This window comes from Pundamilia nyererei, unplaced genomic scaffold (genome assembly GCF_000239375.1).
Source record: "Pundamilia nyererei isolate P.nyererei 1_Seehausen unplaced genomic scaffold, PunNye1.0 scaffold00049, whole genome shotgun sequence".
Lineage (NCBI taxonomy): Eukaryota > Metazoa > Chordata > Actinopteri > Cichliformes > Cichlidae > Pundamilia > Pundamilia nyererei.
In genome coordinates, this window is record NW_005187450.1 from 2,973,531 (window position 1) to 2,995,713 (window position 22,183).

At 40.3% G+C, this 22,183-nt stretch overlaps 1 protein-coding gene across 4 annotated transcripts in view; it reads right to left on the reverse strand.

Annotated features, from left to right (window-relative positions):
• acot7 (acyl-CoA thioesterase 7) overlaps positions 1-22,183 on the reverse strand; it is a 57,822-nt gene that overhangs the window by 30,305 nt on the left and 5,334 nt on the right. For 2 of the 4 annotated variants that reach the window (XM_005733003.1, XM_005733001.1), the window contains exons 3-7: positions 21,401-21,557; positions 11,591-11,682; positions 11,180-11,294; positions 10,081-10,095; positions 9,429-9,515 (exon numbers count right to left, since the gene is read on the reverse strand). In XM_005733003.1, the coding sequence (XP_005733060.1) occupies positions 9,429-9,515; positions 10,081-10,095; positions 11,180-11,294; positions 11,591-11,682; positions 21,401-21,557 (466 nt within the window). The remainder of the gene's footprint in view (positions 1-9,428; positions 9,516-10,080; positions 10,096-11,179; positions 11,295-11,590; positions 11,683-21,400; positions 21,558-22,183) is intronic. The other 2 variants (XM_005733004.1, XM_005733002.1) reach the window with 1 other exon arrangement.

Consider the following 22,183-nt stretch of genomic DNA (forward strand, 5'->3'; position numbering starts at 1 on the left):
TTTTTCTGTCCTGCATTTTGTCTGTCCTCATCTACAGCTGACAATTTTGTCCACAATTCTGCCCCCACCCCCCAACACGTGCTTTAATCATGGACAGTATCAAATGGTTCAAATTGCCTCCTAATGAGCTGTTACTATAGAAACAGCTCTTGTTAACATTACTGCCATGCAGCAACCCACCCACATCTTCTTACAAAGTCCCATACGCTACATTTTTTGTATATTTTAACGTTCTGGGTGAGCTTTATTAAACAGCGTGTGCCTCCTAAAAAATGCTATATGTGCTAATTACAATCACGGTCATAGTTACCATTTACCTGATGCCACAGAAAATGACTCATAAAATTCCTGTAATGGAATTTCTCTGAAAAAAAAAACCCAAAACATGTTTTTCGATAAAGGGATTCGCCACCTATGAAGGTGTGTTTCATCTTCTCCTGTCAATTATTTTTCAACATGTAAACCTTGGCCTTCATTAGAGTGATTGACATGGCTGCTTTCTGTTAAGAAATACCTACTAATTAATGGTAAGTAACATACGAATAAAATACTAGGATTTCATTCACCAAAACAGCAACATAGTTTGGAGGACAACCATAAAAATGGATACATGTAAGATTTATTATAATTTCACCTGGTGAGTTATAAAAAACAAAATTATATGAGAGGGAAAACTATCTATAGAGACTAAAGAGCTTTTTGAGGAGCTATAAAAAGTTCAGTTCATTCATTTGTAAATTTGGGCATTATAAAGTGGAGGTTTCTGGCCTGTCTCAAGCGGCCTTTCCAGGAACTACAGTTTTTGATATTTTCATCTTTCCTTAATTCATAGTTTTCAATACTGCGCTATTTTGTTTTATCTGTATTGTTCCTTTAAGATGCCTCTCTGAGTACCTTGGTTGTAATGTGGTTATCTTACTAACTGTTGCTTTTTTTATCAATTCAAAACTGTTCAGCTAGTCTTCTTTGACCTCCAGAGAGCTGCGTTCAGTGTGTATATTTTGTCTTTTTCGGGGCACTCTCTTCTAATCCCTAGAGATGGTTGTGTGGAAAAATCCAAGTAGATCAGCAGTTTCGGAAATAGACCAACAACTGCTGAAGTCATTTAAATCGCATTTCTTCCCTTTTTTTAATGCTCGGTTTTAACCTTATTGGTTCATCTTGATTATATGGGCATACCTGAATGCACTGAGTAGCTGCCATATTAGAGTTTGGCTTTGACAAGCAGTGGAGTAGGTGTACCTAACAAAGTGGTCGGTGAGTGTGCGTATCCATGTGAATTGGACATACAGACATCTATAAATATACAAACTGGGTCAGCAGAAGACCATACGAACTGGACAGGAAACCAACTTTAACAAGAGACAATTGGCTCAAGTCACTTTGCTATTCCAAAAAAACAAAACAAAAAAAGCAAAAAACAAAGATAAACACATAATACACTATATATTTGTTTGGCAATTTTTGAGCATGGTCATGCTTTAAAATTGACTACACAAGTTAATGAATCGCCTCTTTTTATTTTCAGAGAAAGTCTGACCTGCTTAGACCCCACAATTAGTGCAACTTATAGTTGAGGTATATCAGCAGAATTCAGTTGAGGGGGCAGAGTGACTTTATTGGGTAGGCAGAGATAAATAAACTCACATAGGATCCAACACAGGCTTGTTATACCAGTCTATCAGCTTGTGATGCGCTGAATCAATTTGCGATAGTTAAAGTTGGTGCATTTTCTCGCTTCTATTGATTTCAAGATATTGTTTAGCACAATTAAACCAACGCTTCTCTAACACTACTCCCTGCTAATGCCTGGTTTTAACATCATGTAGCTCCTGTGCTTTCCTTCTATGAATATGACCATAAGCAGTTTCAAATATTTTAAAAAGGTTTTTGTAATGCATGTGTTTTTGAACAACCAAAGAATCTTTTCTTTCATATAAACCTGCACAGTATTGGAGATCATCTGATTGTTGAGGTTTTCTCTGAATTATTGTCGGGTCGTTGCCTTGCAATATAAAGCACCTTGATATGACTGTTGTTGTGATATAAATAAAACTAAATTTGAAATTGAACTTAATTATAGATCAAACTTGATTTAAAATCAGGATTAAATATTTGCTTTCTTACTGTGATGCATTGGTTTAGCTCTGCAGGAGTGGTTTTCTGAGATATCATTGATGTTTTTTGGTTTTGTTTTGTTTTTTGTTTTTTTAGAGATTCGGAAAGCGAAAGTACAGTACCTGTGCACAGAACCACAACGTGCAGATGCACACATTAATCGGTGGCATGAGAGACATTCTATCTATTAGCAGTCCACGATTTCTTCATAACATGGCATATGCGTGGACAAACATTACAAAACACAGCTTACAGTGTTGTCTTTTTATTTTTCTCTCGCTTTGTTTTTTTTGTTCTAGTTGTTTTAATCGGGTAGCAGTGGTGTCCACCTGTGGCAATCAGCTGCTGTTTCCATAGAAACAGGTGGCACGCTTCCTTAGAACACAATGGGTGGAGGGAGTGGGCAGAGAGAGAAGGGAGAGAGAGAGAAGGGGGGCAGGATATAATAAGGAGAAGTAAGCAGATGGTAAAGGATAAGCAACAAAACAAAGAAAAGTTAAAAAAAGGAAAAGGAAGACCTTTCACCATAGATTGTGAAAGCACCAGAACTGCATTTCAAAATCCACTGATGTGTTTTCTCATTTATTCCTGGCGCTATGTAGTCATGCATATAGTTTTGGATTTGTGTGACTAATTTTTGAGACATCTGTCTCTAAACCACCTGCTGGGATGAAAGGAACCAACTGTGCTTCTCAAACAGTGCTCTATATCACCACATACCTCAAAGGGACTATATTCCTCAGTAGAAATCAGTTTTAAAAATAAACTTTTGAAAAAATATTGGAAGTTTGTTGAATAATATCCAAACTACATTGCATCCGCATGCTAGAAACCAAAACAGGTCAAGAGGTAATTGATTTATTTAGGAAACCAGCGGGCCTTCCTCAGCTGTTAGACATGGCTGTTTTAGGGTCAGGATTACCAGTTGATCTGGGGGTGACATAAGTGGTTTCAGCCAATCATGTCTAACAACTCAGGAACACCCACTCCTTTTCTGTACAGACTCCTTACCCAAGTGGAGAAAAGACTGTAAGGTATTGAGAGCGTGCACCCTGGCTCTGTGACCTCACTTGGTTATGTAAACAAATTAAGTGCAGTGAAGGCAGCAGAAGCGAACAACAGGGAACACTGCCTAACAAGCAACGGCATGTACAGAAAAAGTCGGCAGCGTGTGCATACGTGCGTTCTAAATGACCTGCATGCTTGTTCCACATTTGATTTTTAATTGGGCAGAGTTCTCAGCAAACCCTCTTAATTAAAAAGGCAACCGTGACACGTGCGAGACTTATATGTCCCACCTTGCTCCCCCGCCCCCGCTGCCCCGTCCTGTCTCCTTTTCACCTCTCTCTTTCTCAGTCAACATCTCTCTTCTGCTTCTCTTCCTCCTTATATATACTGTGTCTCTCTGATGGCCTCTTTACATAGCTGACCTCAATAGAAATGTCAGCATGAGGCAAGAACATCGAAGCCCAAACAATATATCTCAACTGATAAAAGGCATCTGGTCTGCACTGATAAAATGCTGTTTTTTCTTTTTTTAGAAGGGCAGCCTGAATGCCTTCTAGTAAGAGTTTGCTTATTATAAGGTTGGAACATCAGATAAGCAGATTTTTGTTGTTACAGTTGGCTTAAACATCAAATCTGACTATGCTACCCTCGTTGCGTTCATTGTTCGTCTTGCCTTTAATCTTAGTTCGCTTTCTGTTTGCACAGTGCTTTGTTTCTCTTTTTCTCTAAAGTACACTGAAAAAAGGTTGTTTTTAGGGGAAGTGTGGATAAAACCCAGCAGCATCCAGAAGGAAACCAAAAAAAACTAAAAAGATCTGTTCAGGGTTGTACAGACACAGATTTTCAGTTATAATACTATTAAAAAATAGTTTCGCTACATAAAAATGGTTGAATTTTTGAAGCAAGAAATTTTAACATGCCCGAAATCCACACACCTCAAGTAGCATGAAGTACAGATAACAAGCACATGTACCTCCTGCTACAAAGAGCTCCGCTCACTGTTTCAGTGGTTTATTTCCTGCTTCGTTGTTCAGCATTTTGTTTTTTCCCTCATTGCATTCCTCCTCATAACACCAGAGTGCCGTTATGCAAGTAACACAGAACGACAACCACCCAAGTAGTTACTTAAGCAATGCAACAGTGCACACATGCACATAAATGTTCTCCATTCGCTTAGGACACCAAGAGCACTAAAAGCAAGAAAAATGCTTCTCAAGGACGTTTCTCCTTGGATTAAATCAGCAGTTCTTCGACTGTGCCTCTGTTATGCGGGGGGTTAAAGGTAAAGTCAGTCGTGCTAATCCAAGTGCTTATTTTTACAAATTCAGCAAATAGTTTTTCATGGTCCACAAGCTGTCTGTTCTGTGTGCACACTACAATAACAGAGATAGTTTTTGCACAAATTCCTCTACAAATGGGAGAAATAACTTCTCACTCACAGACCTCATAGCTTTAGTCACAGCTTTGTGTTCCATCAAACTAATAACAGGGATCCTTCACACTCAGAATACTTCTATCAATCCCTGCATGCTTTCCATGAGGGTTAATTCAGATACATTTAAAAACACTACCCACAGCTCGTGGCCATAGGTGAGGGTAGGGACGTAGATCGACCGGTAAATTGAGAGCTTCGCTTTTACACTCAGCTCCCTCTTCACCACTGTGGGTAGTGACCGAAAGAACGAGATCGCGGATACAAGCGGCAGAAATGAGCTTCCTCCGAAGGGTGGCTGGCCTCTCCCTTAGAGATAGGGTGAGAAGTTCGGCCATCCGGGAGGGGCTCAGAGTAGAGCAGCTGCTGCTCCACATCGAAAGGAGCCAGCTGAGGTGGTTCGGGCATCTGACAAGGATGCCCCCTGGGCGCCTCCTGGGTGAGGTGTTCCAGGCATGTCCCACCGGGAGGAGGCCCCGGGGCAGACCCAGGACACGCTGGAGAGATTATATCTCTCGGCTGGCCTGGGAACGCCTTGGTATTCCCCCGGACAAGCTGGAGGAGGTGGCTGGGGAGAGGGAGGTCTGGGCCTCTTTGCTTAGGCTGCTGCCCCCGCGACCCGACCCCGGACAAAGCGGATGACGATGGATGGATGGATGGATGGATTTAAAAACACCTTTACCTCCTTTTTAACCTGCTCAGGTGGAATGGTAGCTTCCAAAGCATATCTGACTTTAAGTCTTTTCTTCCCTGTTCATAGGGGAAGTTTTTACCCAAGGAAGCAATTTGTCATTGTCTTGGGTTTTATATGTAGATTCCTTTTTCATTATTATCCTCCTATTATAGTTTACTTCCTGTCTTCCTTTCCTTTTCCACTTGTATGACCAGTCCCTTCTTACCAGTTTGTCCTTGAAGGATTTTGTCCAAATTCTTCTTGTATTTGATCTGTGTTGCTTCTTTCTCTGTCATTATTATTTGTTCTTTCAGCCTGCCTTTGTGTCCTCTTATATGAACAGACACTGTTACTGTAAGAACAGACTCAAATATAGCACTGCTCATGGAAAAGCTCAAGGAAGAACAATGAGCCCAACCAGAAGAAACGTTCCTTTACAACAGTGTTGATTGGATTGTTTCATGTATGCTTTCCTGCATGTTTCCAGTAACCCCCAAGCTAGGGCTAATAGGAGGCTGAAAGTATAAAAATTGAGCCAGTCTCTCCACTTGGTCTGCTAACTTCAGACAGTTGTTTACTTGGCAGAGCATTGAATCTGGCAGTTACCCGTCTGATCCTGCCCACCAAGATTTCCTGGAGCCACTCTTTCATAACCCCCTGGGTTATGAAGGGGAGTAGAAGCCTCTCCTGCTTCTAAATGTGCTGGACCAGCCAATGCTTTTCCTGTCCTTGAGTTTTTTGCCAGTCCATTTGACCCTTCTAATTTACAAATTAACTAGTAACTATTTCTGCATATGTGTCAGCTGAGGTTTTACCTGTTCTCAGTCGCAGGCAGTCAATATCTGCTGTGTCACGGTGTCTGCTTCTGAGGAAAAAGTCCCCTTGCAGTCTGCCTGTGGATCATCAGTGCAGTACCTAAATCAATCTAACAGCTAACTCTCACTAATACTTGATGCTGTGCTTGAGTTCTTTTCTGTTGCTTGTTTGACAACATTATATAAGATGTATTTTTTGGTTCGGCAATGAGAAAGAGACATCCATTTGCCATCTAAGACTGGAACATTCCTCTTTGTTCACCTGCACCTAGAGGTTAAAGTGGGACGGAACGATCCAGAAAAGCATTCCTGCGCCTTCAGTTAATGAGTAATTACATCTGATGGGCTTCATGTCCTGCAGCTATTGCCACCGAGGCAGTTAAGTCACCCAAGGGACCTGCGTACATTTCCTGCAACATTTCAAACAGCTCAACAAATATGAGCAGTTTGGCACACAGTGTGTCTCCTACTTAAAGGTATAGTTGTTGTATTTTCCAGGCCAAAAAAAAATGCTAATGTGTGTTATTTTACTCTTCGCGAAGTGGAAAGATGTAATAATGAAAGGGCTAGACATGAAGATGAGAGACTATTGTCAGTGCACAGCAGAGCACAGCAGGCTAAACTGGGTGATTTGCAGTATTGTTTACAGTTTTCAGTGATGGACTAGATGCAGTGGTGCAGGGCAGAGTGCGGTCTCCATGGTCACCATTAGGTAAGGTCATGGGTTGCAGTAGAGACATTATAAGAGACAGAAATGACACTAAATTTATATGAGAATTTTTCAACTGCAAAGATGGTGGCAGATACACCTTCCAGAGGAAAACAGCTTTTAAACCCGTATTTGTGAGATAAGTTGGCAAATTCTGAACCGATATTCTGCGCATGCAGTTTTTGTTTTATGTTTAATGTTAATCAAAAACTAATCTAGATAATCTTTCAAAATAAGTGTGTTTAGGTATGGCTGCAGGAATCGATTCTAGGTGCCCTTTTGAAAGAGTCATCGATTTAAATTTAAACCAATAATGCTCTTTAGCAGCACTTGCCAAATACTACTTTTATGCTGCCTTTATACAGGCTAGAAACTGGAAAGTAGCCCTGATGGTTGATGGTTGATTTAACATATGTATGGAAGAACTTAGCTGGCACAATCCACAAAGAGCGTCAAGCCTGAGAAACAGACTTATTTGTTATGGAGTCATTTCCCTCCAGTGCACTGGTACACCAATATTTATTGTTCCCCCACCTGCAAAATCCCACTTTAACCTCCACCTACACAGAACCTACACAGACATGGGTTACTCTGCCTTTACTTTAACACAAGCATTAACACCAAAAAACAAACACAGTATATATTATATTATATTTATGTCTTTCCTTGCTGCTATCTTCTTCTGCGCCTCTAAATCTGTCTCACTTTGCCCAAACCTGTTTGCCTTACTGTATGTTCTCCACTCTGAGCAGCTGTTTCATCCTCCACAACTCCCTGCAGAATTTTCATACTGTACTGAGGCAGTGAATGGGCTGACCTGTCCCTGTGTTGAATACTAAACAGCATGTCATTCATGCTCTTTGTTTTACTTGCGTGAGAATGACAAAGAAGTCTGACAGACGCAGATGACAAATGGCAGACGGCAACTTGAAAACACTGAGCTCCGAAATGGCTTGTCAGCAGCTGTTAGTGAATCAATCACACAGTGTGAATAAAACTAAAAGCACTTTTAAAATTTCACTTTCTACTGATTTGAGCAAATAGCAAGTTTTGGTTGTTTTCTTACATTATCTTTGATGTGCACTCACCAGCCTCTTTCTTAGGTACACTTGATCAACTCAATAAACGAAGTATCTTATCAGCTCATTACATAGCAGCAACTCAGTGAATATAGGCATATCAATATTTGAGTATCAGAAAAGTGATTTAACTAACTTTGAACGTGGCACAGCTGTAGGTACTAAACCACTCATCTACTGGGATTTTCCCACACAACCATCTCTAAGGTTTAAAGAGGATGGTCTGAAAAAGAAAAATATCCAGTGAGTGGCAGTACTCTGTAAATGGTCAAACTGCATTGAATTGATAGTCAGGCACCAGTAACTCAAATAACAACCAAGTTATAACCAGGACATGCAGAGGAGCATCTCTAGAGACGCAACAAGCAGTGAAGCCGTGGGCTGTAGCAGCAGAAGATCATACCGGGTGCCACTCCTCTCAGCACTGAACAAGAAACTGAGGCTAAAGTTTGCACAATCTCACCAAAATTGTACAATAGAAAATTGGAAACATGTTGAATTCTCATTTTCTGCTGCAGCATTCAGATGTTAGGGGCAGAATTTGGTGTCAACAACATGAAACCATGGATCCATCCTGCTTGTTTTAGTGCTTCAGGTGATGGTGGTTTAATGGTGCACGAGATATTTTCTTGGCAAACTTTAGGCTCCATCATTTAAATGCCACAACCTACCTGAGTATTGCTCTTGATAGTGAGCATCCTTCTATGACCACAGTGTACCCATCTTCTGATGGCTGCTTCCAGTAGAATAACAAACCATGTCATAAAGCTCAAATCATCTCAAACTAGTTTCTTGAATATAACAGTTAGTTCCCTGTATAGAAATGTTCTCCACAGTCGCCAGATCTCAATCCAGTAGAGCACCTTTGTGATGTGGTGGAACAGGATATTCACATCATGGATGTAGAGCCAATAATACTGCAGCAACTGTGTGATGCTGCCATGTAAACATGAACCAAAATCTCTGAGAAATGTTTCCAACACCTTGTTGAATCTATGCCATGAAGAATTAAGGCAGCTCTAAAGGCAAAAGGAGGTCCAGCCCAGTACTAGTGAGGTCTACCTTATAAAGTATCCAGTGAATGTGCATAGAATACAGTAGCATCAGCTACTGTTGTGTGTAGGCTCTTCATACAAATGATTAGTAACCAGCAGTCAACATCCGACCCATTCATTCATGCAATATAGCTTTGGATGTGAAGAAAATATATATGCTTAAGACTGGATTAAGGCTAAGAGGAAGTATGAAGCCTTCATTAGTTTGAACCATGTAATGCTATGTTAATTTGCCCTCTTTGATAGTGTGAAAATGTATTTCTATCTTTAACAGCTGAATAATTTATTCTATAAATGAAGTTTCAGTCATGACTAATGAGTCATGTGTTTAATAACACTGAGTTTATAGAAGACACATCTAAAAGCCAGACTGTAGTTAACCTAAATCTTCATCAAGAATTTAGTGTGTTTTTTCATGTCCCCTCATGCTGTAGTATAAAAAAATGCTAAATGCTCAGCTCTCAGATACATATTAGTGTATGAAATTAACTGTACAACATTTCATCAGTGAATGTATCTAGAAAAAGAAATAGACTAACCTCCATGAACATAGTCATGTAGTGTACAGTCTGAAGGGCCCACCAGATGAATCAGACTCGACTGGCTAAAGCCAACAGTGTGCTTTTCTGCAAGGCAAACAGACAAACACACATTCAACAGAAAAATAAAAAAATAATAAACAATTTAAGGTAGAGCTTGACGAACAGGGCTATCGTATCATTCAATATAAGCCATTTACCAATATATTGGTACTGATATGTATAACCAGCAGTGACAAATTAAGATTTGAAACAGAAAAGAAAAGGGAAGGATGGGAGAAACACCCTTCGGACATGTTATGTGGAGTGGTTTTGCAGAGTTTGTCCACTAGAGGGCACTCTTGCAACTTCCCCGTTGGCAAGGCACTTAGCAAAGGCACATACACAACTAATCCACAATTTTACTGTTATATTGTGTTAATAATGACTCAAAAACAAGTGCACATAATAAATAAACAGGGAATTATGTTTGTTTTGTGTTTCTGAAAGAAACAAATCTGTCTATCTGTATCAGTCTTAAAATATGTCTGTATCGGTCAGCCTAAAAAAAATTGAATTCATTTAAAAATAAAATGTGTGAGCAAAGCAAGCCAATGCCAACAACACCTTCATGCATAAATAGATTCTGCCATGCTACTTGCTGATCACATACCTTTTGGTGGATCCTCTGATGAAGCAGCGTGACAAAATTAGGGAATTCGATTAGAGTTTTTACAGTTTTAATATGGATGAATACATGTATATAGCACCTAATGATGAATACAATACTTTTAATGCACACCCGTAAATGTAGAACACATGACCACTCAATCCTACAACATGTAAACAAGAAGCAGAGGCCTGACTACTTATAGAAAATACTACAAAAGAAGAAACATAAAAGTAGAAGAAGAAAATAAAACAGATGTCTTTGCCTGGACATTTAGTGAGAGTGGTGCTGAAACTGGTGAGATCAGAGTGTGAATGTTAGATTGAAAGCACTTAAACGGAGAAATAATTGTTGGTATGAATGGATGAATGAGCCATGTTGTGTGAAGCACTTTAAATCATCAAGTGGAGTAAAAACGCGAAATATGAGAACCAGCCAATTTGCCATTCGTGTGTGAAGACAGTCAAAGTAAAACACATACTTTAGTGGCTCTGAAAAAAATCGGCTTAGGAGGTGTTTTTAAAGCTAACTCAAGAGGGTATCACCCCCTGCCAGAGAAAGAAAGCCTCAGAAATGAGAAAAGAAGTGCCCACGCAGCAGTGTTTCCAAATGGATCCATTTCTGAGTTCTTCAAGTGCTCTTGTGAGGATGCTAGGGCCCACGTGTTTACATGTTAAATGTTTAAATGTATTCCTGTGGACGCGCTCTGAGAGCACTCCAGGGATTCTTCACTTGCTTGATTTATCATTGTTTTATCTTGATATTCAGCAATAATATCTCTGTGTTTTAACTTTGAAAAAAGCATTTGCTTTTGACTTCCTGCTGCAGCTCAGCATGAATTCATGGTGCCAGCAGTGAAAATACATCAAAAAACTAATTGCTTCTCCCGTCACTGCATTAATTGGGCAACAACAAAGATGGCTGTACAGTATTTTTAGTATTTTTATGGCATACTATTAGCAAACCCCATGAGGGAGGAAATGGAAGAAATTTCCCTCATATCTGCATCATCACTGAAAACTTGTAAGATAGGGAAACGACTTCTATAGCAGTGGTTTTGTATCTGCAAACTGATATGGGACCCTGAGCTTGAATATATTACCTGGGTTGGGTGGAGATGGCATCATCTCTTCAGGCCTCGCCTTGGTCTCCAATCTCTCCATCTTCTGAGCCTCATAGCGCTTCCTGCCCTCCTCCTCTTGTTCAGCACTAGCATACTGTAGAAAGAATATATTCAACATGTTGAACACTTGTGCATAGATCCACTCGAACACCACTCTCTGCACAAATGCACGAGGAGTACAGCAAAGAATTGCAACAAGCAGGTATTCAAAACAAAGATGAGTGAAAGGGACTTTTCACATTGTTAAATGTCAGTCATTTCTATCTTGACCATATAGCCTTGCTCGTGTCATTTTAGATGTGGGGCTGGGGGAAGGTGGGTGGAAAGGTCACTGAGACACAGAGAAGCTGCCACAATTTTAAGATGCAAGCAATTTGAGTTTCCATGTACCTTGATGGGTGGCACCTCCATGATCTTGTCAACATTTTGCAGAGAGCAGGGGACGTACCACAGCGCTGCCTTGTTGGCCAGCTTTTTGGCACCTGCAGTCACAGAGAAAAGGTTGAGTACTTGTCCTAGGGAAAATGTCAGGGAACGCGTCATTTCTACCAAATGAAGAAGCAACGTTTTTGTGACCATAATCTAATTGGCGAGAAATTTTGACATCTTGTCTTTCAAATAAAACAACAATGGAGCAAAGAATTTTGAAACGGCTGTTGTCAAAACAGACACTTTTATTAATACCACAATAAAGGCCACTTCAGTTTTTAACAAGTCAATTGGCGCTGCCTGTTTGCAAAAGATTCGTCTTTCTTGTGAAAAGAAAAGGAGAAGAAAATACTTTGTGTTCAAACACAATAGTTGTTGCCTGTTCAGAAAACAAGTACTCACAGTCACGTAGCTAGCTAAGCCCGGCGTATCTGTAAATCCTGAATTTTCTGCATTTCAGTGTTGTAATTATGAAACCAATGAAACCATGGCAACTCATTCATCATCAAGTGTCTGCACAAATATGTATGTTGGTTATACCACAGTGTAATGCTTTGGCAGTTGGAGGCTGTAGCACTGACTCTGAATTCCTACAGAAAATTCAGAACGAGATGATCAGAAAACAAAACTCATAGAAGTCACATTACATCGCAATCAGCCAGCAAGGTTGTCATAGTGATATATCTGTTCTACTCTGCCCACACTTTTTCACTTAATTTGCTAACACACACAGAGAGAGAGGGGCTATTTTAGGTTGGCGTTGTTATGGCACGCAGATTAAAGGCAGCATCGGGGCAGCAGGTTGAAGTGAAATTACTGTTTTAAAGGGTTTTTTACCTACAATATCCGATTAACTTTTCAGCTTTCGAGCTTTGAAGTCCTTTTTGAGGCCTGAATGAGCAAAATGTTTTATTGAACGTCTTGCATTTTTATTACGATAACTTGAGTCAAATTTCATAAATGTGCATGACCACAGGCTTAAAAATAAGGCATCTTTACAGCCTTAGAGAAAATATGTCATTTAATATGTGTCTCAGCGGTGAACCAGCTGGGATCTTTGCATGAGGACATGTGAAGTTAAGAGAAGAGAACTGAGCGAGCAGCTTTTAACAGGCTACTCCTGGGAAAATAGCATTTGCATTTTACACCCGAGTTAAAAACTGTGCAGACAGCCAGGCCTCGTTGCCATGCCAACCATGCTTCTTTCCTCCTCCTCTCATTTGTGCCCGCCTTCGTCAGCAACCAGGAAGTTGCCCACAGGAAAAAGGGAGGGATATTTACATATCCTTGACTCTACCCAAGACTGAGTGACTCTACTCTATTATTAGCTACTGATGGACCTTGAAGTGAACTGTGTTTAGGGTGGTGGGAGAAACGAGAGAGAAGCGAGAAGGGAAGAAGAAAGGATGGAAGAACCATTCCCAGTACGACTGATGCCCTTTTTGATCGAAAAGAAACCAGATAACCGGCTTTGAATTTAAAATCCCTCTACATCAAATGGAGACAATGTCAATGTTTGACCATATCCTCGTCCAGGCTGCAACCTTTTATCCTTCACAGTTCATCTACTGAAACAGCACATATTCTTTTGCATCACGCTTACAGGCATAGCACATTTTGAAGGCAAGACAAATTTGAGGCAGACCTTGAAAATACAACAGTTTCACAATGTGCCCCTTAGGGCTAATTATTAGACCTTAAGATAACTCTGCATGCTTTTCTCAGGGACACAAAGTACACATATGATCCCATGCAGTGAAAGTTGTTTATTTTCACTGTTTCTTCAAGATTTTTATGTGCAGTATCAGAAGAAGCAGTCTATGTTCTGCCAAAAACAAAAATAAATAATGCAAAATCTAAAATATACCCTCAGCGCAATTAGAAAGTATTTAGATAACTTTCCTTTAGCATTTGTTGTGTATAACGGGGACATAGGTTAGCATTCACTTCACAACAGGGAGTGTATGAGTTTGAGCCTTTCTGCTGGTTTTTTTTACTGTGTTTGGTGATTTTCTTTGCACCCCAGTTTGCTCCCACAGTCCAAAGTACTGCATGTTAGATTAAACGTTGATATGTGTACTGTAGGTACAGATATGAGTAAGCTAAAACTTTATGTCATCTGTGAGACTGGAAAAGTGCAGCGGACATGTCAGTTTAGTCCTAAAAGTAGCAATTTATGTAATATAAATCAGTAGGTTTCCTCATATGTAATATGGCCCCCTTGTTAAAGGTATATTTTTTTCTGTCACAACATCAAGGAATAAATAGTGCCCTTAAAGCTGTAAGCTATAGTTATATAAGAGCAGATGGGTGCTGGTGCAATAAGCTGTACGTTTTACGTCCAATGGATTTGATTAGTCGACTAATCGCAAAAATAATCGTCACTAGTCGACTATCAAAATAATCGTTCACGATTAGTCGACTAGTCACGATTATGTCGACTATTAAAATCGTCGACGACTAATTTAATAGTCGACGCGTCGTTTGAAGCTTTGTAAGATCCCAAAAGACGCAGGAATAAGTAGATTTAAGAGTGTAATAACGCACTGAAACAGAAGATGGCAGCACTGCATGTACAAGGATGCCAGCTGCCGTTAAATCCCGAAGAAGAAGAAGCTGTGTCCCAGAATTCATAGCGCGGCCCAGCTCAGTTTCCAACAATGGCGGCAGCTAGTTAGTTTTAATATTACTCTTATTATTCTTTTTGGGTCACAAAATAAAGTTTAACATATTTTCAGGCGAGAATGTAGCTGTGTAAACTTCAAATATCTGCTCAGTTTATCAAGACACCACATACTTTCAAAAGCGCTCCGACATTTTCGGAGACGTCTGTTACCCACTAGCACGATAGCTAGCTGGGGGAAAGGCTCACTAGAGCCCGTGAGAACACCGGACTCCTGGCATGTCGTTTTCAAACCAACCGCCGTCTTTCGCTACTCAGGTTAAACATGATATATAAGTCACTTAGATAACTTGTTATGTTTTTGTTTGGCTTTTTTTAGTATGTTATTTGTTCCTGGGTGAATCGGTTTGGCTGAGATTAAAGTTAAAGTTTTTACACAGCTGAATAAACATCAAGCAAACAACTGATCATCAGAAGTGTGAGATGCTCGAGAATTTACTCCGGTGTCCTGTTATATTTTAGATAGCAAGGAGTTTATTAAACTTCAGCGAAACAATCTGCAAATTTCATTAAAATTTAATAAACTATCATTTTGTCTTTATTTTTAGTTAGCACATACCTTAAACACTTAAGTTTAAGACTGTTCTTTGTAGGCAGGCACCAATCACTACCCACTGTCAAGGGTACAACCGTAGACGACACAGCCCCACTGACGAGCTGAAGCAGCCTTTAAGTTGCTTTTTAAGGTCAGTATCGTCTGACTGTTTGCATGTAAAAGTGACCATTACTAGAAAAGTGGTTGATTTTGACACGTGTCTACAGACTCACAAAAGCTGGGTCTGAACTAGCAGGAGGAACAGCTTGCTTACTTAGTTTGGATTTACGAATTGCAGAATAGGAAGATTTTTGGCTCCATGAACCACGGGCACAAATCTGCTCTGTCAAATTTCTACACTCTGCGCTAACGGATCTCGCTTGACTTTGGGGATGATTTTTCAAGTTCAGGCAGTGACAGCTTTGGAACAAGGGCCTGCATAAATGGTAAAAGGCATTATGACAGCTGAGAGAAATGGCACCTAGCAGTGGCAGGCACCTTTTTTTCCCCCCTCCAATATATATGGGGTGTCAGTGGAGCAAGACCAGTGCAGCGGTGCAGTGAGTGCTTTAATGTGCAAAATTGCAACTGCCTGTGCAAGAAAGGACATTGCACGTGATACAAGTCAACTAGTATCACTTGGCTCTTCTTACAGGAGTATAACATCACTAAAAGGACAGCTTCACCTTCTGAAGAAACAGGCAAAAATAAAAACCCTCATTATGGAACAAGAATCCAATAGGTGTTGTTTTGTAAGTACTACACAGACACTCTTTTAGCATAATATGCAGCAGCATTTAAAACACTAAGCTGTGTCACATTTAATTAGAAATAAGAGCATTTTGGTGTTGATCTCACAGGCTCACATGGGTGCTTATGTTGGTGGGGGTGGTAGGGGACAACGTCCCTCCAGCATGACTCATACATCTTCCAGTTCCTTTAATCTAAGTTTAAGGCATCAATCAGGACTTCATAGTAAAATTCACACTTTCTGTTCAAATGAAAACCTTTTAGGCAGTCCCAGTCTGACAACCTCAGTGTGTGTAATTTCTCACCTTTCCTGCTCTTCCTTCCTGTCCTTTACCCGATATCTTTCCTTTTTCTTTCACCATGAGCTATTTCACTTGATTTGTGTCTTTTACTGATTCACCTCTGTGCTCTCCCCTTGGTCTCTTACTCACTTGCCTTAATTCTCTCTCGAAGCAAAAAAAAGACCCTGTTTTCTTTTCTCCTTCCTGAACAGCCTGTTCCAGGCTCTGAGACAGTGCAGAGGGGATCGTTCTTGGTACTTGATCCCCATGATCAAAACCACAGATTTTCCATTGTGCTCAGCCAAGGCTCCATTACTTTTAATAATACTACATTCCCTCTCTGGGGAATGTTACAGCCTGATAGGAATAGATTAAATCATGGCAGCAGCGGAGTTTCTAACAGTGCTTTCTGAGTGAGGATTATCTGATACTCAATGTAAACTTTTTTTTAATATTTGTTTGTGCTTAGCACACTGAATTGAACATCGTTACTGCGAGGACCTCTCTTCTCAATCAAAATAAAGATCTGGAAAATCCAGCTGTGAGACAAAAAGCTTCTGCACAGTTGACAGACTCCATTGTGAGTCCACATAAACAACTCCCTGTTAAACTAAACTAACCTTCATTTTCTTGTAGCATCATGTTTTTAAAAAAAAAGTAAGAGATGCCTTCATATCAAACCAGTCTTGTGCTTTATTGTTAAGGGTTTTTGTGTGGTATTTTTAAGTATATTGTTTTCTGTGTTAGATTTAAACACATTTTCTTCATATAAATATATTAATGATAATTACGCTATTACCAAAAAAAAGCATGATCGGGTTTTTTTTATGTTGCTGAGCTGAATTTAAAGCTAAAACAATCCATTTTAGATGTGTTTGTATGTTCTCTGAGGATGTGCAGTTCTGTGACCTACCAGGACAGGAACTATCATGGTTACAACATTTTAAGCATCAAACCCACAATGCTGCGCTCTCAGCTCTCTCCCTGCTCATGTGTGTTGAACAGGAGGGATTTGTGTATGTCGTGTTCATGTGAATGTGCGCCAGAGTGCAACACAAGTAGCATTGCATATATATATATATGCGAGTCCCATGAGTGACTGAGCACAAGCACATTATATGAATGTACAGAGCGCACGTGTGTATGTGTGTGTGCATGTGTGTGTGTGTGCGTGTATGTGCACATTCTCTAAAGTGGCGAGTGTTTGTGTGTGTGTGAGAGAGTGTGGCATTTCATTATGTATGTGTATTCTCACATCTGCAAATCTGCACGTGCTGTAGTGTGTGTAGGTCTGACTGTGAGTGTGCATGTTTATGTTAGTACGCATGCGCAATCCCCCCAGCAGGGACAATCATCACGGCTCGTGCCCACAGTAGGCAGCCTTACCCTGAGGGTCTGTGACTGAGGCCTGCCTGACGAGATGCTGCCTGACTGACTGTGGAACCTGGATGATTGCCTCCTCCACATACACACGCGCGCACACACACACATACATATTAAATAAATGCAAAGATCCTTGCACAAAGAGTGCAAGATACAAGGAGCATGCACATTAACATCTGCACAGAGCTAAAAAAGCATGCACGGCTGCACAAATGCACACCCTGTGATGTACACCAGAAAATACACAAAGTGCATAATCTGGTCTACAACTGGTAAAATCCTTTGTTCTGTATTCCTGTTTTAAGCAATCCATCAATCTTCTGCCTTGGAAAAGAGCTGGTCGGGAATATGTAAAACCTGCCAGTCCTGTCTCGGTATGTGTTCTCTTTTAGCAAGAAGGAAACTGTGCTCATTCAGTGTGGGTGTGAGAACACGTAGGTGTGTGATTTCTTTTTCTGTGTCTGCATATGAGGCTCTGCATGCATGCAGGTCATCCCTGCACAACCCCGTGTGTGTATGGGCGTGGGTCAGTGTGTTGGGTACGTGCATGCGTTGTGACGGAGAATGTGTGCAGGTACATCCACTTGGCATCCGTGTCTGACTGGGCCACATTGTGTGAGCCATGATGCTAAGCCAACATGACAGAAGCAAATAATGTCTGCTCCCGTTATCTTCTCTTCCCTCTCTGCCCTGCAGGAACCTTTTAAAGAGCCAAACACAGACGAAAACCCACATGCATGTATGAAGTGCGCATGGAACATCCAAATATGCATTCAAAAAATTAGGCACAAAAGTGCACATCTAACAAGAATACAAACTAAAAACATGTGCTCGGCCACAGCTGAGCATACTGTATTCTACTGAGATTTGGACAAAAATAGATCCATTAAATGCATAACCATTGGCTTTTCGCAGCTGCGCCAACTCAAATGCACAGCCATAGTTACAGTATACAAACAAATATGGCCCACTTCCTGTAAATATGACCTACTACACCACCAAGCTGCTGCTCCTTCTCGGGCTCTCCTTTAAATGTTTAATGAAGTCTTTCACATTGCCAGCTCACTTTACTATATGCAGGTTTCGATCGCTTCAAATGATTAATATCTGTAGCAGTTTTGTACTTTTGTTTTCTTCTCTTCTAAATAACATGACCCCTAGCTACTTAACTGATCTCCTTGATCCATACAACCCAAAGAGAGCATTAAGATCCTCCAGCCAACTGCTCCAAATGCAACCAAGGTCTCGTTTAAAAACCAGAGGTGACCGTGCATTTTCCATCGCTGCCCCTAGACTCTGGAATTATCTCCCAGTCGAAATCCGTACTTTGGAATCAATTCAATCGTTCAAATCTCGTTTAAAAACACACTTGTTTAACTTAGCTTTTGAAACAAATTAGTTTGACTTTCATTCGGCCTGCACTACACCATGTAAATGCAATTTTGAGTATAATTGTACTATTTGTTCTTTGTTCTGCCCGCACTGCGGTTTTATTGTGAAGCACTTTGATGTACACTAGTCTTTTAAATGTGCTATAAACTTTGACTTGACTTTGTTTTGGGTGGGTATTTGTGACTGACATAAGTTGCTGTTAATTGTGAACCAGGAAAACAGTGTACTTTTTACAGTACATAAAATTTAGCATACAATATAAACTAATTCTATTACTGTGCTTGGCCCACACAGCCTCCAGAGACCTCAGTAGCAAAGTTTGATGTCCCAGAGGAACTCACCTCCATGCCTGCTCCCACCCCGGGCTACAACTCCTCTTATTTACACTACACCCACATTGCCCTGACACTAAACCTACACTCAAACCCTCAGAACGAATCCTTTTTCTTTGTTTATGCGAGTATAGTAATAGATTTTTCACTCTCAAGAGAACAGAAAATTTAGAAATTAATAATGATTGAAAGTACCAGAAGATGCATTGTGTCATTTTCTATAACTGTGGACTACTGCTTTAAAACCTATTACATATTGCAATGCAAATTAGGATTTCTTAGCATGTTTTATAAGACAAACTTGATGTGACTAAATAGTGAATATAGGAATGGAAGCTAGATTCCATTTTATTGAAAATGTCTCCCCTGTTAGAAATGTTTGAACCAAACTGAACAATGCTTCGAGTCCATGTGCTTGCTTCCTGATCTCCCCTCATTAGGGGTCCTTCCTAACGGGCCATTCACTGTAGAGGGCTGTCCATTCCGGTGCCTGCACGTATGTATGCTGCTCTCCACCTGTCACCTCATATCTGTGCCTCCGCCTCCGTCAACCTGCTTTCAGCCCAGCAACCAGCCAACCAACCAGTATAAGCCTGTTGCTAGGGCAACGGCTGTCTAGGGGATACTTCTTTTGTTTCCCACACCTCCTTTTCCTCATCCTTCTTTCTATCTCTTCGCTACTCTTGCTATTTTTCCTCTTAAATTCTCTTTGCTATCTTTTTCCCCATCGATATGTCTGTCTGCTGCTCTCCATCTGCCTCTCTTTCCATTTCCTCCTGTCTTTAGTTTCACCAGCTGAAAGATGGACACCACCACTGCACAACTATTAAAATTTGCTTTTCTTTCATACTTAAAAACTGCACCTGGTGTAAACTGCCAAAACTCACAGATAACCCCCTAATTACATACTTTACAGTGCCTTAAGACATTAAATTTGTAGAGACATTTATCACAGGCAGACTTCTGTCCCCGTGCCATTTAAAGGTTCAGATACAGTAACCCAAAGTGGTCTCTGCATCTTTACCTGAGGTACTCTGAGAATTGTGGGAGCCTGTGTGTTCAAGTTAACCTGCACACATATAAATAAAGTGTATTACGTGTATTACAGAATTAGAAACATCATCAGTTGCCAAATACTCTAGAAATCAGCATCCCTCTTACATTCTGTTCCCCCATCACAGCACGTAATGCAGTCCCTTGTGAAAGCGTTTCATTATTCATGCTGCCACAAGCAGTACCACTTACTATGTGCTGCCCTCTTGTGGTTAAACAGCGGAATATCACAATGAAGTCATTTTTCATTGATCGTTAAGTAATCCAATTTTCCAGAAGTGACAAAATATTTCCATAGGAAGTCTTTCCCATTTAAGAAATAACGCGTGAAACACAGAGATAAATTCCGATTCATAAATATTTCTGCCTGACAGTGAGACAAAGACATAAAGACAAAACTAATGTTTGACTTGCACAAATAACCAGACAAAAAGTTTCACCTATGCACTTTTTACACCATAACGCTTACTGCTAAACTTTCACACACACGTTTGCTTTTTTCTAATGTCACATGTTAATTTTTTGAATAATTAACAGAGCTCTTTGAGAACTGATTAAGATATTTCCAAGCAAAAGCTCCAAATAGTTACTTGTTCCAACTAATAACACAAGATTATTAGTTGCAGCCCCAATTTTTACAGTACATGCTGAACATGCAGATATTTGTATATCTGTGTTTGTCAACTTTATCTTTCTGTAGTCAACTTCCTGTTTCAATGTTTACCATACCATTGGTTCTCTGAAATGATGAGAATGAGGCTAAAGGTGAACAACGATGCACAGATAAAGTAGTGCGACTCAAACAAAATCATCCAGGAAGCAGAAATCCTACATCAATGTGCATGCTGATGTGCAGTTAACCACTGCTGGTTAGATTCCACTGGACACATAAATCCCCTTTGGGTTTGTTTAGGACATAAAAATCAGTCAATTAAAAATTGCAGATCTTTCCACTGTGGTTACCCCTTGTGGCAAGGGAGCAGTCAAAAGTAGCTTGCTTAATGTTAAATGTATCTTATAACAAACAGTTTTTCTGTAAACTAAGCAGGATTAAAATCGTTTGTGTGAATTAAATTCCCTTTCATCATTAACTGAAAAATGCTATAAAACGGTTCCCAAACAGGTTTAATGTGTGTGTGTGTACCATGTTTACATATCTTTGTAGGGAACAAAAATTGTAATGTTACTATACTTGTGGGGACCAATAGTCTTTATGGGGACAAAATGCCCACCTCCACAAGTTTGAAGGCATTTTTGAGACTCAAAATGTGGTTTTAGTGACAGGGTTACATTTAGGTTAGGGTTAGGTTTAGGCTAAGGGTTAGGGTTAGGCATTCATTTTTGAATATCACAGCAATTCACCTGTGAGGATATTCTCAGCCATGACTTTGACCTGGACCTCCAGCGAGTGCTTGGAGGTGTGCGTGATCTCAGCAGTGACGTGGGTGACCTCGCCAATGAACACGGGGGACAGGAACTCTGTCTTCTCCACCCGAACCAGAGCTGCCAAGCAGCGGTCCTATACAAGACAAACAGCAGACTCAAAACTTATACACACATAGTCACATAATCACAACATCTGACTGCAATGGCAGGAATCTGGAAATTGCTCTGCTGGAAGATCAGAGGGAAAATCTGGTTGAAAATCCTGAGTCACTGAGGTTGATTCCCCCAGTTACATGACTGTACACTGAGTGATAAAAATAATACCACTGAGCAAGGTTGTATAGTCCAAATGAGGTTAATGATGTGTACAACTGCAGATGTCACTGTCTGTGAGGCACTGTCGCCTCGCAGCAAGAAGGATTCAAATCCAGGCTGGGATTGTGTGTTCTCCCCTTTGTCTGCATGGGTTCACTCTGGGTGCTCTGGCTTCCTCCCACAAAGACATACACAGGGTTTCGATTAATTTGAGATTTTAAACTGGTTTTAGGTGTGAATGTGAATGATTGTCTGTCTCTTTGTGTCAGCCCTGTGATTGGCAGGCTATATCCTAGCCCAGCACAATGAATAAGTGGAAGAATTGGATGGATGGATGGATGGATGGATGGAAACTTCACTAATTTGATAAATATGTTTTTAATGCTAGTATAACTGCAAGTTAGACAGAAATAACTCCCTTTTGAGATTTTGTTTTTCCTTTAT